The sequence below is a fragment of the Onychostoma macrolepis genome, chromosome 06 (assembly GCF_012432095.1).
Source record: "Onychostoma macrolepis isolate SWU-2019 chromosome 06, ASM1243209v1, whole genome shotgun sequence".
In the NCBI taxonomy this organism is placed as follows: Eukaryota; Metazoa; Chordata; class Actinopteri; order Cypriniformes; family Cyprinidae; genus Onychostoma; species Onychostoma macrolepis.
The window spans coordinates 25014252-25030632 of record NC_081160.1 but is presented as its reverse complement, the minus strand read 5'-3'; the positions used below and the strand labels follow the sequence as shown (position 1 = coordinate 25030632).

The window sequence follows — 16381 nt, the reverse complement described above, 5'->3', positions numbered from 1 at the left end:
AATGTAATATTTTCTTAGTTAATTAAATAGGCAAATCAACATTTGAAGACCAACTTCCTTGTTACACTCTTAAAAATAAAGGTGCTTCACGATGCCATAGAAGAACCTTTTTGTCTAAATGGTTCCATAAAGAACCGTTAACATCTGAAGAAAAGTTTATTTGTTGCGAAAGAAGGTTCTTCAGAGAATAAAAAGGTAAGAAAGAGAAGGTTCTTTAAAGAACCTTTGACTGCGCTGCAAAAAAAAAAAAAAGTTGAGCCAACTTAAAATGTTAAGCTTCAGCAGATTTTTGAGTTTGCTCAACTTATTTTTGTGGGAGATTCTCAAATTTTTGTTGTATAAACTTAAAACGACAAGTTGAGAAAACTCAAAAATCTGCCGAAGCTGGTTGCCTTAAAATGTTAAGTTGGCTCAACTTTTTTTGGTTCTTTTATGGCATCGCTGTGAAGAACCTTTTAAGCACTTTTATTGTTTAAGAGTGTATACTTTTGGTGTAACGTGAACAACCTATTGCCTTATTCACTGTAACCTCTTTGGTGTCTCTTTCAATCTTTAAGTTGAGACTGCAGAAGAAAGGAAGTATATGTTCACTCAGTAACATTTATGCAGAAAGGCCAACCTGTATTTGTTATAAAATATATAACTTTAATTAGTCAACAACAACGATGAAAAAAACCCCCAAAACAAATAAAAAATACATTACTATAATATTAACTGTTCATAACATCTAATTCTGGATCTTTTTCACATTAGAATATCCTAAAAAAGACAAAACAAGGGGACAAACCACAGTGATGAATAATGTCTTACAAATGAAAGAAAAAAAAAAACAAAAAAAAACATTTACAACAACCATTTCACACAGCCCGTTTGCTATGTGTGTTGAGAAAACACAACGGAGGCCAAACAGACACATCAGGTAATTGTGCTTGATTCCATCACTAGTTCAGCAAAGTCCTCTGTCTTTAGAAAACAGTCTCTCTCTCTCTCAATTCATTATGCCAAAGACCATACAGCAACACAGCAATATCCAGAATTTGACTACATATCTGTACAGTACAAATACAATTCATGCAAACTCAAACAAGCCCCCCACAGTTTAAATCCAAATGATTAAAGCTCCCAAATGATCACCCATTAAATGTTTAGAGGTGCTTGCATGGACGCTTATTACTAAAAATGTCTGGAGAGGTACGTATTTAAAAACAATTCTGCTTTGCAAAAAGATGGATGGGTTCTGAACCCCCAGCTTTTTGCGATTTTTGCGTGCAATAGTACATATTTATATAAATGAAAAGAACAAAAAAAAAAGTGATGTACATACTATACAGGAGGCTGTAATCAATAATAAACCAAACATATAACACACAGAAACGACTTTATATTTAACACACATTAGCATAGCAACATATGGAAGATCAAGAAGATTAAAAGATGAGTTTCTGATGATATTAAAGTGTTTTTCAAAGTCTTTTGAGAGGTCACAGAATACTCAGATGCACCAAATATATGTAGAAATTCTTTATCCGTACATCTGCAGAATGAGAACACGTGCTTGGCTAAAAGAGTCCGCTAAATGTACAACGGCTTCAGTCCCATCTTTCCTCTGGTATCAAAACATCAAGTGCAGTCAAACTGTCCATCAAGAGTTTCCAACTAACCGGTTAGTGGTATGTACATAAAGTTTTATGATAAGTCACACGGTGTGTTATTATGCGAATACCGTTGTAATAAATATATTGGAAAAAAAGTAACAATGATAACAAAATATTTGCACAGATCTATACACAAAACGTTTTTGTCTCTTCTTTTTTTTTTGCTCTATTTCCATACAAAGATATCCACAGAATCTAACTATGTACAGCCTACAATAAATACTATGAATTTTCAAAATGTATTGTTTATTTTCTCCTCGGTCATAATGGTTTCGGGTATACGCTTGGGTGTAATGGTAGTCAAAGACCTTGAGGTCAACCTCAAGTCTCGTTCATTTGCATGGAGTGGGATGTTTTTCCGTCTCATGTCTCAGCCATGCTGCTCTGCTCCTGGTGGTGTCTCCTGTTTCGTGGCTTCCGGAGGTCCTTCTGTACTTCCTTGAGGTCCTTCTTCTTGTGTGCGTGAGCTGCGGGGTCGTCCCCCATCTGCCAGTAGTCCTGGCAGTACTGGTTGATGAGGCCCATCTCTGGCTGGCTGAGGATGGTCAGCAGGTCTTTGTACTGCTCTGCGCTGGGTGTCCAGGCGCTGGACTGGAGAGGCGGCACGGCGGGAGCGGTGGATTCGGTCTGGATGGTGTTGACGGTGCGGGCGGAAAGGACCACCAGCTGAAGTTTGACCAGCGTGTGCTTGAAGTTCTTCTCGGTCGAGGTGCACTGGTAAACCCCTCCATCGGAGAGCTGGAGAGAGCGCAGGAGGAGACCCTGCTCTGTACGAACAACACGTCCATCAGAGCGGATCTGAAACACAAAGATTTTAGGTTAAAATGTACATTAATGTGAAAAGGGATATTTTGATGTAACGGGTCATCATCCAGAAATCATAATCATCCATTAAAAAAAAAATACAATTTTGGAAGAATTATAATTATTAATATATATATATATTTTTTTAAAGTACCCTATGTTAATTAAGCAAATTAAAATGACACAACATACAGAACATTTAACTTTAAAATTACATCGCTTACAGAACACTCTGTCACACATACCTCTCTCCTCCTGTCACTGTTCTCCTTCTGGAAATGCCACTTGATTGATACATGAGGAGATCTGGCCTGGCACTCCAGGAAAGCTGTGCTTCCCTCTACTCCATACTGCACTGTCTCCAACGTGTTCTTATTGGCTGGCAGGAATTAAAACAGAATACTATCTAAAATCAAAAGGAGCTCTTTTACTTCTTCCAAAATGTGTTTTCAATCTAATCTTAAGACTAAAAGAATCTTAAAGTGCCCCTATTATGGATTTTTGAAAATGACCTTTCATGCAGTGTGTAACACAGCTCTAAGTGAATTAAAACATCCTGCAAAGTTTTAATTCTGAAAGTGCACCGTGTTTAAAGTTATTGTCTCTCAAAAGAAAGAGTCGACTCTGAATCATTGAAATGAGTTGTTTTTAAACCGTTTTTTTAACACAAAGCAGCACTGCCCTCACAAACACTGCTTAATCAGGTATTACAGATTAAATGAAAATGAGACTAATCGGACCAATCAGATTAGCGTCAAGCAAAGGAGTGTTTGAAAAATGAATCGTTTGGGAGTCGTTGAGCAAATAAGAAAAATAAATGCATATTATAAGACAATAAAAGTGTTTTTTGACCTTGCATGCATGTCAACCTGTTGTTGGGGACTCCCAAAACCAAAATATGAACCTTTCATTACCCATAATAGGGGCACTTTAAGACTTTTTTTTTTCTCTCTTTTTTCTCACCATTGGAATTATAGCCCCTGCATTGTCTTATAGGGTTGCCATACTTCACATCTTGCCTCCGACTCCGCCTACAAGATTCAGACAACCAATTTCAAAGGAAGAAAACAAATCTTACAAGTTATATTCTGAGTATATTGATCCAATAATAATAACAACATTTACACACATGCAGCTCTAACCTTTTTTGGTTTGCTGAGTAGCGAGAGCAGGACTTTCCATCCCAGGCACAGTAAGGGTCTCTGGCCAAGCAGCAGTCAGCACAGGCCTCTCCATAAACATCACACCTGTGCAGTGCCAGATGAGTGACGCCCACCACTGAACTTACATACAGCTGTTGCTAAGACAGGAAAATAAAAGAAGGGTTTTATTTAAAATACCTTATATACTTAGGATTCAAAACTCCCAAGATGACAAATGTTCCTTGTTTGTACAGTAAATTGCATTGCATAAAACTGTCTGCTGGAAAAACAATGTAAATATTTCCTGTTTTAAAACTAATAGTATTATCACTATTAATATTTCAAAATTAGTTTTTTAAAAGTTTTGAATCATAAATGATGTGCTACTTACCCGTTTTGGAGAAATTTTCATAGTAATGATTGGAGTTGGAACCTGAAAAAATAAATACAAAAATATAATATAATACAAACGAACAATATGTTTTTGAATTTTATGAAAAATAGTAACATAAAATACATTTTAATACAAAAAAACCCCCAGACAGTATAAAGTTCTCAATGTGTTGACACAAAGTGTAATGGGAACATAAAAAGACGATCTTACTCTGAAGACCTCAACCTCCTCCAGAACCAGCTCTTCAGTCTGTAGATCATCTCTGGGCAGGACAATCACTTTCTGAATTGTCCCTTTATCTGTAAATGACCAGAATAGAGGTGTCGGAAATATTTATAACATATAATATTATAAAGGATGAAGTTGGCTTAAATGTACTTAAGAGCTATTAAAAAGAGAAAAAGACAATGACTGTACTAGATTGCATTTATAGATCTAGAGCTGCTTTGTTGTGTACAAAAGCATTAATATTAACAGTGTCACAAATTTGGCTGTTTTAAATTGTTATAGATTAGTTTTTCAAATTTTAAACCACTGTGTTTATTTAAAAATTAAAATTAGATTTTGAATCCCAAATTTCAGTGTGACACCAGAGTATACATACTGTTTTTGTCGAAAATAAATATAAATACATAACATAACAAGACTATGTCTATGTGGAGATGTGTAGCAAGTTCACCTGTTCCCAAGAAAAGAACTTCATAGTTGCCATCAGCTGCAGCCACTTGGTCCACTGTGATGGTGGTGAACTCATAATCCACATTAGTACGGACCACTAGGGGGCGCTTGTGGACTGGATAAACGGCATTGAACATGGTCGGATGGTTCCGCATGAAGTTGATAACCTCATCAGGATAATCTTTAGTAGACTTCATGTTGGGCGTGAATGTCCCTCCTGGACACTGAAATCACAAGGACAGAATTGAGTTTTTTTTTTTGGATTTCACCATCTAAGATTGTCTAATATCGTCTTAATAATGTGTTCAATTTTACTAATGGCACTCACGGTTCCTGGTCGGGGGTAAGGAATTTTACCCTGGTAGGCAACCCACTGGTAGTTTGGCCCTTCCTTATGAGCGAAAGGACCATTGAAGACCATGCGAACATCAGCCATTGAATACACACATACTGCTGACCCTTTAAACACAGACCTAGAGATGCAGAAAGAGAAGAATCCATGCGTTGAAACAAAAAGAAAGATGGCAGACACAGTATTAGACTACACGGGCCTTATATACACATTACATATGCATGAAATAAAATATAGTTGTCTTTATGAAAATCTGCTGCCCACTATAACCATCTGTATGTAATGTCACAATCCAATCAATTCCTGCTGGTTAAAATCAAGCCTCAGCCTACATTTGTTTTTGCACTCAGAAACACAGTGGGATCCAAAAGTCATATCACATTAAAAACATGCAATTCAAAATCTAATTTAAACTTGGAAATAAACAAGGTTTCAGGATTTTGAAATATATAAAACAAAGAAAGGTTATGCCCTAAAAGGACATTAAGAGAAACATACAATTATGGATTATTACTAGGTCACTAATTAAATTAAGAAATTTGTGACAGTAAGAATGTGAACTCTTTTGCACAAGGTTCATGCAAATTTGAGTGCATTTTGGAATTAAAGCAAAAGGGGGACAAACAAAATATTAAGAAATTATTTGAATTTCTCAGTTCAATTTTAGACACAAATATATATGCTGACAATACAATTTGTTATGGAATAACAGAATTTTGGGTGCTTTTGGACCCAACTGCATGTCTGTATTACAGACATAATATGAGTAGAGAATGCAGTTTTACAAATTAACACTAATACAGATACAGAGAGCGACAGAGGGACAGATAGAGCTGTGAAATCACTTGCAGTTGATGGAGAGAGTTTTCACTATTATCACCAAGAATGGTGCTTTTGGGTTTAAAGAGCTCAGACAGAGCCTGAGGGCTTCGCTGATTTGATCTGAAATCTACGGCGAGACTGAATTGCTCTAACACACACACAGCCTTGTGTATTTACAATAGATGATTAACATGTGAACCTCATCTAAAATGTTGACAGCTCCCTCTGAGGCCAGTTGTATAATGTTTTAGCGTGTATGAATATCCTCTCCTAACCGCATCTGATAGCGGTGGTATTATGTAGATAAGTCCTTATGAGAATATCACATCTCAGATTCACAGAAAAGCTCCTTCCTTTGTGCTGTTGGAGGACTTGTACTACTGTCTGTGAAGTCTGCCAAACACTTGTTATTCAGTATGTTAGAAACAGTCTTCAGCAGCGGAGAAATGGGGGTGTTGCCCCGTGGGCAACTGGAGTGTGAATATGAAAGCAAATCTATTCAAGCTCCCTTGCCAATCTGATAAGCGGCCTGATTAGTAAGAGGCGTCGAGGAGAAGTGAGGATTGGATCTCGTATTTGGGGAGAGACCGCCATGAACTTACGCACCCAGACACGGAGAAGACACCGTAGATGACGGGATTCTTGGTGTCTTGGGTTTTCTGGATGTACACTTCCCCTGAAAGAAAGATTGAATTACTTTAGATCCTGGATTTGAAGACAAATGAGCTAATTCACATACTAAAGTATGTACTTTGGTGATGACTAGGAAGCACATACTTCTTGATACCACAAGTTCCTTAGTTGCATAGCAGCTAGCTACATTTAGCATCTAGCTAAATTCATTATTACTTAAAAGTAAGAGATAAGAGATAAAATCTAAGAGATAAAATGTCACTAATACTAAAAGGTTTTGATCCAGTGTGTTAATTCTGTTTTAATTTTGTTCTAAATTAGTTTTAATACCTCTGTACAGCACTTTGGTTGCAATTTCTGTTGTTCTGAAATGTGCTTTATAGATTACTAATCTAAACTAAACTAAAACCTGACAGATATCACTAAAATCCTTGCTGAAAAAAAACATTCTTATGGTTTCCACTACAAATGGCATTATAAACCATCAACTTTTAACCATTAAAACCATTAAAAATGGCTTTCTGTAGTGTGTTTTGGGACATATTCCATTAGGATTAGGATTTAACAAACCACCAATACAAGGCGAACAATTACCAGTAGAGACCAATACAATTCCCATTATAACCTGAAAAACAATTACAAATTCTGTGATGGTGGGGATAGGGGTCCTTAGAAATCACATGTGTTTCTGTGACAGCAAAAAAAGAGACAGGAAGTGGCCCGCCCTTTTTACAGTCAATCATAATATGTAGCCAATCAGAGAACGCTCTGATATTGCTTATTTGGTGATACCACGGTTAGCTAACAAGTATTTGGAAGGCAGAGTTTTGGTTGTGTGGTTCAGGGTTAGGGGGATGAAATAGATGCTAATCTAATGCAGATGCTAACTGTTAGCTGAAATTAGCAAAACGGCTAACAGCTTTTAGCACCTTTGAGTTTTAGTTTTTTACAGTTTTTTAACTGTTTAAGCAGCTTTGGGTATTGCCTTCCTTACTACTTTTGCTCTGAAAAAGTCAAAAGAGAACAGTCACAACAAACTCCTCCCTTTTTACACAAGGGGTTTTGGGAAAGATTAGCACACTTTGAAAATTCACTGGAAATCGTACACCATTCAAGCACCCTGGCATGCTGTTTTCTACTGATCCCCTAAAGGGACATGGTGGTGGAAAAAAAATGAGAAGAGAGGCAAAATATCACATTGCTTTTGTGTTCTCTCACAAAACTGCTGTGTTTCACCAAGAAACTGTGTTTGCTCGCAAAACTTTTGTGATGGAAATAATATGGGGTGAGAAGTAAAACTATATTTAAAAGCTTTAGCAACAAACTCAAACTTTCTTGGGGGAATGCAATACTTTTGTGAGAGAATGCAAATGTTTGCCAAACTTATGCAACATTTTTAAGGGAATTCTTGTGTGTGAGACTGAAAACATTTTGAGAACAAATGCAAAATCATTGACATTTTTTTCTCCAATCTCATATTTTTTCCATCACTATAAGGGGCTCCATAGTTTTTGATGTACTATGGGACACACTAATTCCAATTTTGTGCTCTATTTGTTTAGGCAGCCTGGTATAGCAATGATGGCTAAACCAATGCTTGAGGATGAGGATGAACAGTGGAAGACAGGTGGATTGCTTAAGAAACATTATTTTTGCAGCTCAGTTTATCACCACCAGTGACTCCATCATTTCATAATTTCATATCAGCAAGGCGCACAAAAAGCCAAAAGTCTGTGAGTGTATGTGGCAAGTCATCAAATCTATCTCTGTTCAGGTACATCACACAAAACACAATGAATTGAGAGGACAATCTTTCCCTCTCACTGTTCCTCTCTGTCTTTGTCTCAGTGTCCAAAATTCTCCAGCTTGTTTCGACAAAATTAACCACAAAGGACCAGTGATAGTCTGCTAGCCAAAACGAGAAAGATGGAAAAAGGCCATTGGGAGAAACAGAGTATAACGTATAGAGTGGGGTCGTTTTTTGGGGGGCTTCATCGTAAAAGCAGTTGAGCTCCATTAACGTTTTACTTGAAGGACAGTTTAAGGGGGATGGGAGATAGAGGTACATAGAAGAAGGTTAAAAAAGGGGAAGAAGGAAAGAAAACAAAAGGAGACTCAGACAGTTTAGGGAATAAGGAGGGCGAACGGTAAAAGCATAGACAGATGTCCCATCAAAAACAGAACGAAGATGACCTCAGACGGATAGTCACGGCTAAACGGACTAAGTAATCAAGTGCTGAGGGAAAATCCCAGACTACAGCGAATGAATCTCGCTCTTGCCAAGCCACAAAAAACAACCCATAAAACCTCACTGCCCCTCTGAGGAAAAGGGAAAAGATCTAGTCAAAAACTCCACTGACAAGTTCATTCCTCAAACACAGTGGCAGAGGGAAGGAGAATGACCAACCAAGTGAGAAAGCGAGATGGAGAAAGGAGTCCTGAGGGTACCTTGTGTGCTATGTTAGGGGAGCTGTGAAATGAAGCAAACACAGAACGACTGCTTACTCAATTTATGCACATTGCAAAAGCAATAAAATTCCAGCATTCATGCGCTTACATTCATTTGCCTCTGAAGAGTGGCAGAGGCTGTTACAGCTGGTTTGTCAGCCAATCCTATTCAGTCCTGTCAATCAAACTCTCCCACACCGGGAAAGACTCCATTTTGTGTAAGCCTGTTAAGATGCAGCTTATATGCATGCGTTACCTCACACATGTGCACATAAATGCACAATCATGTATGAAGCATAATGTAAAACCACAAAAAAGCGATTTTCAGGCAGCTTTTAAAAGCCTAATTTGTCATTTTAAGCTCTACAGGAACTTCAATTTCATACTCAGAACTGCTTGCCTCTATATATTTCTCACAGGCCCTTGTGGCACTTTACGCTTAAGCACAAATGCTACACGCTGCACATACAGGAAAGAGAGGAAATTACTTTTTCCAAGTTATACCCTCTGGAGAGAAATATCCATTGAACCATCAGACATGAGTGGTTTCCACAAATGAGCTATATCATGCCCTATCCTGAAATAAGAGGCCTCTTATTTCAGCAAGTATACCGTGAAAATGAACAAAATAGAACTGAATATAATGTACCTTGGGTGAACACCTCACTTTATATATCGAGTCAATCAAATGGTAAAGCCATTTTATTTCATGTTTTATAATCTCCACAGAATCACAGAACATAAAATCTCCCCAAGATATCTGAATTAGATGGAAAGATTTATCAAATAATCAGCACTCTGACAAAAAGTGTCATTGTACTATCATGTTTGTTTTAGACATATACTATGGCAATACCATGTTTTTGGCCATGTTCCATGCTAGTACCATGGTATTCTTGGAAGTGCCAAGGGGTGCCGTTTAAAAAAATCATAAATTGCAATACAAAGTACCATCTGATCACTTATGGTAGCACCAAAATACAGTTCTTTTTGTACATAACAATTTGTTAAGTACACTGACAAAAAAGTATTACCATGGTATTTTGGACATGTACCAAATAATAATAATAATAATAATAATTAAAAATGTTTTGGTATTTTGGATATTTACCATATAAAAACTCAAAAATATTCAAAAGCACCATTGTTTTATCTGATCACACCAGTACTTCACTATGGTACTACAACAGTAATTCAACTATATAGAACTTATTTAATTTAAAATGTCCTCTTCTTTTAAATTCAAATTAACAGCCAAAGAGGACAATTAAACATGGTATTTAAAAATGTAATATCGTACAGCATGCTGATCTAAAGATATCTTATCTAGATTAAATGTCAGTAACCAACATCAGAAATGATCAAGTCACAGGAAATTTATGGCTCAGCTAAAAGAGAGACTTACGAAGCTCATCGAAATGTGTCTCAATGCCATCAGAGCCAGTCACAGAGCAGATGAGCCGAGCCTTCAGGAAGGTACTCCACTTATTCACCAGACAGCAGTGTCCTCCATCATCATTCTGTAGAGGAAGTGAAGTCACGTTAGCCACGAAGATTCACTGTTAGACGCCACACAAAATTCTAGCTGTAAAATTTGATTTGATGCACACCTTGACAGTCTGTATGTGTGAAATTAAGCCATTGCTTTACATCAGTATCTGTCCTTCTCTCAGGGCTATTTCTGTGGTTTGCATTAACTGGCTGTGACTGGGTTGTAAACATTGGCTTTGAGCACTGCTCAGCCCCATCTGCTGTGGACAGCAGCCAACTTCAATAATGAGACGCAGCGATGCCCAGTGACCAGCCGCCAGCAGCTACCCACACATTACAAACATGCTTCTTTGATTCACATTAGAACAGCAAAAAATAACCAAGAAACAAGCGGTTGCTCATGTAGGAGGCATTGGACAATGATGGATCCTGAGGTTCTGTCAGTCAACAGTTCTGTCCTGCATGGACATGATTTCTTAAGCATCATGTTCAGCACAGGAACACCCAATAATTGTAAAATGTATACTATTGCACTGCTTAAAAGAACAATGAATGGGATTATGTTAACATTTAGTCACCCTCATGTTGTTCCAAACTCGTACGAAATTCCTTCCATGGAATGTAAACTAAGCTATTTTGAAGAATGTACTTGTCTGTCCTTTCTGTACAGTTACAATAAGTGGGGACAGGAGCTTTTTCAAGCTTCAAAAATTATGCAAAAGCACATAAAATTCCACGAGTCAAATTTCAAGAAACCTTCAAATTCCTGATATCCGCACCAGCTCTATTTGGCGTTTTGTGAATGACTCAATCTTCTGAGTCAGATCTTTTCAATGAACCAGTTCTCAAACTTATTCATTCTTGAAGTAGACTAATCCGGTTATCAAGCTCATTGACTTGATTTGGATGAAACAGTTAACAGCTCACTGATGGGATGATTATAAAAAAAAAAAAAAAACTTCTCAAATTTTAGCATTATTCAAACAAAAGCCATTGCATATTGTGTCAGTTTGACATGTTGTACAGGACACTTAATAGTTATTTTTTTTAAGCTTAAAATCTAGTCCTCAATCTTTGTAACCGCATTGAAAAACATAAGCACATTCTTTGAAATTTCTCATTTAGTATATAATGGAAAAAGAAAGTCACACGGGTTTAGAACAACATGTGTAGTTATTTTTTAATGGAATATCAGACAAAGTTTAAGAAAATGTCTCACCAAACAAATCCTGCCAATCCTAGACTGAGCCATGGGAGTCTGACCCATCTCAGAGGCCTTCTCACGGAAGAAGAAATACAGCTTGTCGTCATTCTTTTCTGCACTATCAGGGATGAGCTGAGCATGGATGAATGTTGGATCTAAAAGAAAAAGAAAAAAGGGAGAGGAAGGGAAACAGCAAAAGAGATGAATTATAGTTGGAGAAGGGAACAGCAAAAGAGATAAATTATAGTTGGAGCAAAAAGCAAAGAGAAAATAAAAAGGGCAGCAAATGGATAATATTAAATAACATTCACAAGAAAGTGCAACTAAGGCGAAGCGTTTAATGACCTCTCTCTGTTAGTCTATCCTTTCATTCACTACACTGAACAGTTCACATGTAAGACATCTGTATGAAATTTGTGATGGTTATCACAGTGGATGCTCGTGATCAAAAGGGCAAAACTGAAGTAACGAATCAGAGTCAAAGAGTCGCATGTAATACAAGGGAAATCCAGTCTTACAGAGCTTGCAAAGAATATGAACCTGCCTTTTATGTGGCATTTAAGGGAAAGTAAATAAAGAATAAAATACATTTCAGAAAATACAAAAATAAAATAAAAACATAACTAGGCTATAATATAGCCAGGGATTATAACAAGGGTCAAGGATTGAGCTTAACTAAGCAGTTATTGCTTGAGGGGTATTTTTTTGCAAAAGTGTACGAGATATAAGGTTAGTTTGCAGGAGGTAGAATGAAGGGTCGATGCTGAATATTCATCTTTGGCACTTCTTCCCACTAAACAAAGAACTTTTTCTTGGTGATACGCCATGGTTCAAAAATTTGGGCGTACCGTGGAGCCAGCGGGAGTTATACTGGTCGGTCCTCATGGCCGTGTGTTTTCCCAATGTGCGAAAGATGGCCGAGTCTGTTCCCATAAAATCGATGTAGACGCCGGCGTACAACTGGCCATCTGCCAAAACAGAGCAAGCGTAAAAGGAGATAAGTAGAGATAGACAGATAAACTTGAGAAAAATGTTTCATCTGTCTGAAACCAAATAAATTATGTTTTGTATATTTTCTAAAAGTAGTATGATGGCAATGAGAGGTACGTACTTATCAGAGCTGAGACGCTGTTTAGTTTGGGGTCAAAGGGGCATTTCCCTTTCCCAGAATCTACTTTACCAGGTTCCAGTCGGAAAATGTATTCCTGGAACAGGGAGAGCATGAAGGTTTCATTAATGACAGTGCAATAGATCACATTAGATGAGCAATATTGATTCTCAGCTTACTTAGATACTTTAAGTTTCCAGTGTTTAATAGTGTGTAAAGGTATAGCCAGGAAGTGAAATGCACACGTTCACTGGGATAAATGAAAACAACAAACTATTTGAGGTTGTAATATAAATGGAATATCTTTAGGTAACTTGTTTGTGTTTTTTAAATGTTGGCGTCTCACATATTGTCTAATGCCAACACCAATATCTTGCCATTTGACAAAAGGCAGCTAGTCTAAAACTGCCCAGAAAAAAGAAATTAATGCCATAATTCAAAGTTTCCAAGGTTTCTGGTAGTTGCCAAAGAACATTTCTCACAATCAGCTTCTCAACATATGAATCTAAAATAGTCAATATGGTTTTGTTGGGTTAGTGACAACTATTAAATTCTGGTATTTAGAAAAATAAAATCTCTAATAGTCCACTTCACTCCATGCAGTTTGCATTCCATCTACAGTCACACAGATGTAAAAGAGTATTATTAAAGCACAGCAATTGGGAAACATCTAACATGAATTAACACATTAACTAAAATCTAAGCAGAGATGTAGAAGGACATCTAAAGAGTCTACAACATGCCACAAAGAATATATCAGTAAATTCAAGTCTCAACGAAAGACTTGTTTTGGATAATATACAACAAGTTTTTGGATCCTTTGTACTTTATAAGCTTTACACGCACACCATAAATGTAATATAAGCCACCGATAAATTTTCTGCTGACTAACCACTTTCAAGCATGATGGAGTGTGGGTGTGGGAGTAATCTGTGCACGTTCTGCTAGATTTCTGTGCCAAAGGCAGGCTCTGGACAAGTGTAGGCAAACTTGAGAAAGACAAGCTCTAAAGACAACAGTTCCTCTGCTGTTTCTCTCAACGCCTTTAGCGGCTGAGGAAACCAGCTGTTGAAAATCCAAATACCGTGAGAACAGAACCTTTCCTTAAACTTCTAAGTAAAAACCACATCTTGAATGTGCATCTTAAGAAAGTACAAAATAAAGTACAAAAAGGCCTCAATCCCACTAAAGAGTTAATTTCCCACCTTGGGTGCGTATGGTTCTGGTGAAGCACTAGGGTCTGCGGCTCGACTGGTTCGGCCTCCCGCGCGAGGCATCTGATCTTGGAGCATGCCCTATAAAACAAGGGTGTGTGCCTCAATAAAGACCTTTCTATTAATTCAATTAGGACTCACGAGAATGGCCAAGGCTGTGTCCAAACAAGAAGATGTTGAGATGCTAGAAAGATGGCTGCAGTTTGGTGTATCCATAGTGGACAAAGAAGATGAGTTGATATGAAGTTGTCTAAAACATGCACATGCTTAAAGCCCTTGTTAACACATAAAATTCCCTTTGCGTATGAAAAACAAAAAAACAAAACAGACATGCATATTGCAGAACCCCATTAAAGGAGAACAAATTTAGTAGGATCCAAAAGCCTGAGACCACGAGTGAAAATGCTAATTTTATAATACTATTTTAATACTTTTTTTATTATTAATATGTGAGTGGAAAAAAATGGAAGTTCACATGATCAATGTCACAAATTTACTTATATTTGAAAAGTGACCTAGAAATAGTGCAGAATTTTAAATAAATTTTCATTTATTTTAGATCTTTATTTCCAGTTTACCATTTAAAGTACAAAAAAAAAAAAAAGTGATCTCAGACTTTTTTGAATGATGTTCTTATGGACAGTAGTTAATGATGGGACATGGTCATGGGAAAGAAGGGAGGTGAAATTAGGACTATGTTTAAATGCAATTACCCTCCTAAACACTAGGAAGAGTTTTTGAAGTAACAGAGTCAAAAGATATGCAGGTGGTAAAGATTATCCTGTTTGTTCCAGGGTGGAGAAACATTCCTCTCTAATGACATAATACCTTTTGACTAAGGTAGCCAACCGTTTGAACCCTTGACCTGCAAATGGTAGCGGGTCATCTGCGAATGACAGTTTACCTGTGCCCTTTGACCTCTGTCCACATAGGTACAGATGGGGTTGTAAGCTCCCGTTCCACACACATACAGGTGAGTCCTGTTCCATGACTCGATTAGACGGATGAAATTACCACACTCACCCTGTTGACACAGAAATGATACTTTCAGATGGATATTGGCATGCCCATGTTGGAATAACTAGTTTAGGATTTACAATGATTGTGGCAATTAGTAGGGATGCACCGATATTAAAACTATAAGAAAGAGATAAAAAAAATGGCACCTATAATAAACAGAAAATATAAAAAAATATATTATTATATTATAAAATACATTATATTTACATACTACCATTCAGAATATTATTGGTGTCGTTAAAATTTTCCTATGCTTTCTATAAAACAGTAATATTGTGAAATATTACAATTTAATACAACTGTTTTTTTTATTTTAATATATTTCAAAATAAAACGTGATGAATAGAAAGATCAAAAGAACAGCATTTGTTTGAAATGAATCTTTTGTCACTTTGAATCGATTTACTGTGTCCTTTCTAAATTAAAGTAATTAATTTCCCTAAAAAAATCTTTCCGACACCAAAGTTTGATAAATAAATACAGCAGAAAAGAATATCCAATTGTGGATTCTTACATTGATGTCTTTTCCTGAGAGGACACACTCAGTCCTCCTCTGAGGAGCCACAGGCCAGTGAATCTGAAGAGAAAGACACAAACGTCAATCATCCTAATCTACTGACCAGATTTACTACTGCCAAGCCTTGCTTAGAGTTTGATTTGTTGCAATCTGTTTTGTGTAACTTAGAACTCTTACTATGAGGGGCTCTTTGTTGATGTCGTTCAGGTCTAGTGAAAGGATGTAGTCCTTGCTGCCCACGTACATGCGATCATGGTCCTCGTCCATACGAAGGATTCTGTAGTCCGTCGAGTTGAGCAGAAAGGCAAAGTGATGGGCAGTTCCAGTAGACTTCAGCTCTAAAAAGGACAAAGTGAAAGAATCCATTTATTTAATTAGCACATGCTTTGATATAAAGTGACACACAAACAAGGAAAAAAGAAAATCTTTCCAAGTGAGATTGTTTTTTTGTAATAAAAGTGCCTTTTATATGGTTATAGAAACGCTGAAGGGTATCAGTTTTGCCACTAGCAGCACCAAATGTAATTACAAAAACTTCCAACAAGTTTCCACACCTAACTCACAAGATTGGTTAAGCCATTGTTGGGTTATGGCTATTTGAACTACACAGCTCTATAAACTCAACCCAGATGGGACTTGAACCCACAATGCTCAGCATAGGAGGCCAGAGTGTCTCTGGACTGTTGGTCGCAGTGTTTTATTCCCCATTTGTTTTACTAAGTAGTTTCTGGAATTCATACAGAACACATGGACTTGTCAGTGCAATAAGTTAAATGCAACTCTTTGGGATTATGAACATTAAAGATAATGAAAACAAAATAAAAGAAGCAGCCTGAATGCTTACCAACACCTCAAAAGATTTATTAAATATAATAGGCTTTCTATTGGATGCATAGCCA

At 37.0% G+C, this 16381-nt stretch overlaps 1 protein-coding gene across 2 annotated transcripts in view; it reads right to left on the bottom strand.

The window, feature by feature from the left end:
* Positions 1 to 289: 289 nt before the first annotated feature.
* The window catches only part of sema3fa (sema domain, immunoglobulin domain (Ig), short basic domain, secreted, (semaphorin) 3Fa), a 46540-nt gene continuing 30448 nt past the window's right edge, over positions 290 to 16381 (bottom strand). For both annotated transcript variants that reach the window (XM_058779575.1, XM_058779576.1), the window contains 17 exons: positions 15660 to 15820; positions 15480 to 15542; positions 14850 to 14969; positions 13937 to 14026; positions 12735 to 12828; positions 12472 to 12591; positions 11639 to 11778; positions 10334 to 10448; positions 6454 to 6523; positions 5002 to 5146; positions 4675 to 4897; positions 4206 to 4294; positions 3993 to 4034; positions 3602 to 3759; positions 3423 to 3490; positions 2705 to 2838; positions 290 to 2453 (listed from right to left, as the gene is read on the bottom strand). In XM_058779575.1, the coding sequence (XP_058635558.1) occupies positions 2019 to 2453; positions 2705 to 2838; positions 3423 to 3490; positions 3602 to 3759; positions 3993 to 4034; positions 4206 to 4294; positions 4675 to 4897; positions 5002 to 5146; positions 6454 to 6523; positions 10334 to 10448; positions 11639 to 11778; positions 12472 to 12591; positions 12735 to 12828; positions 13937 to 14026; positions 14850 to 14969; positions 15480 to 15542; positions 15660 to 15820 (2267 nt within the window). In that variant the 3' untranslated portion in view covers positions 290 to 2018. The remainder of the gene's footprint in view (positions 2454 to 2704; positions 2839 to 3422; positions 3491 to 3601; positions 3760 to 3992; positions 4035 to 4205; positions 4295 to 4674; positions 4898 to 5001; positions 5147 to 6453; positions 6524 to 10333; positions 10449 to 11638; positions 11779 to 12471; positions 12592 to 12734; positions 12829 to 13936; positions 14027 to 14849; positions 14970 to 15479; positions 15543 to 15659; positions 15821 to 16381) is intronic.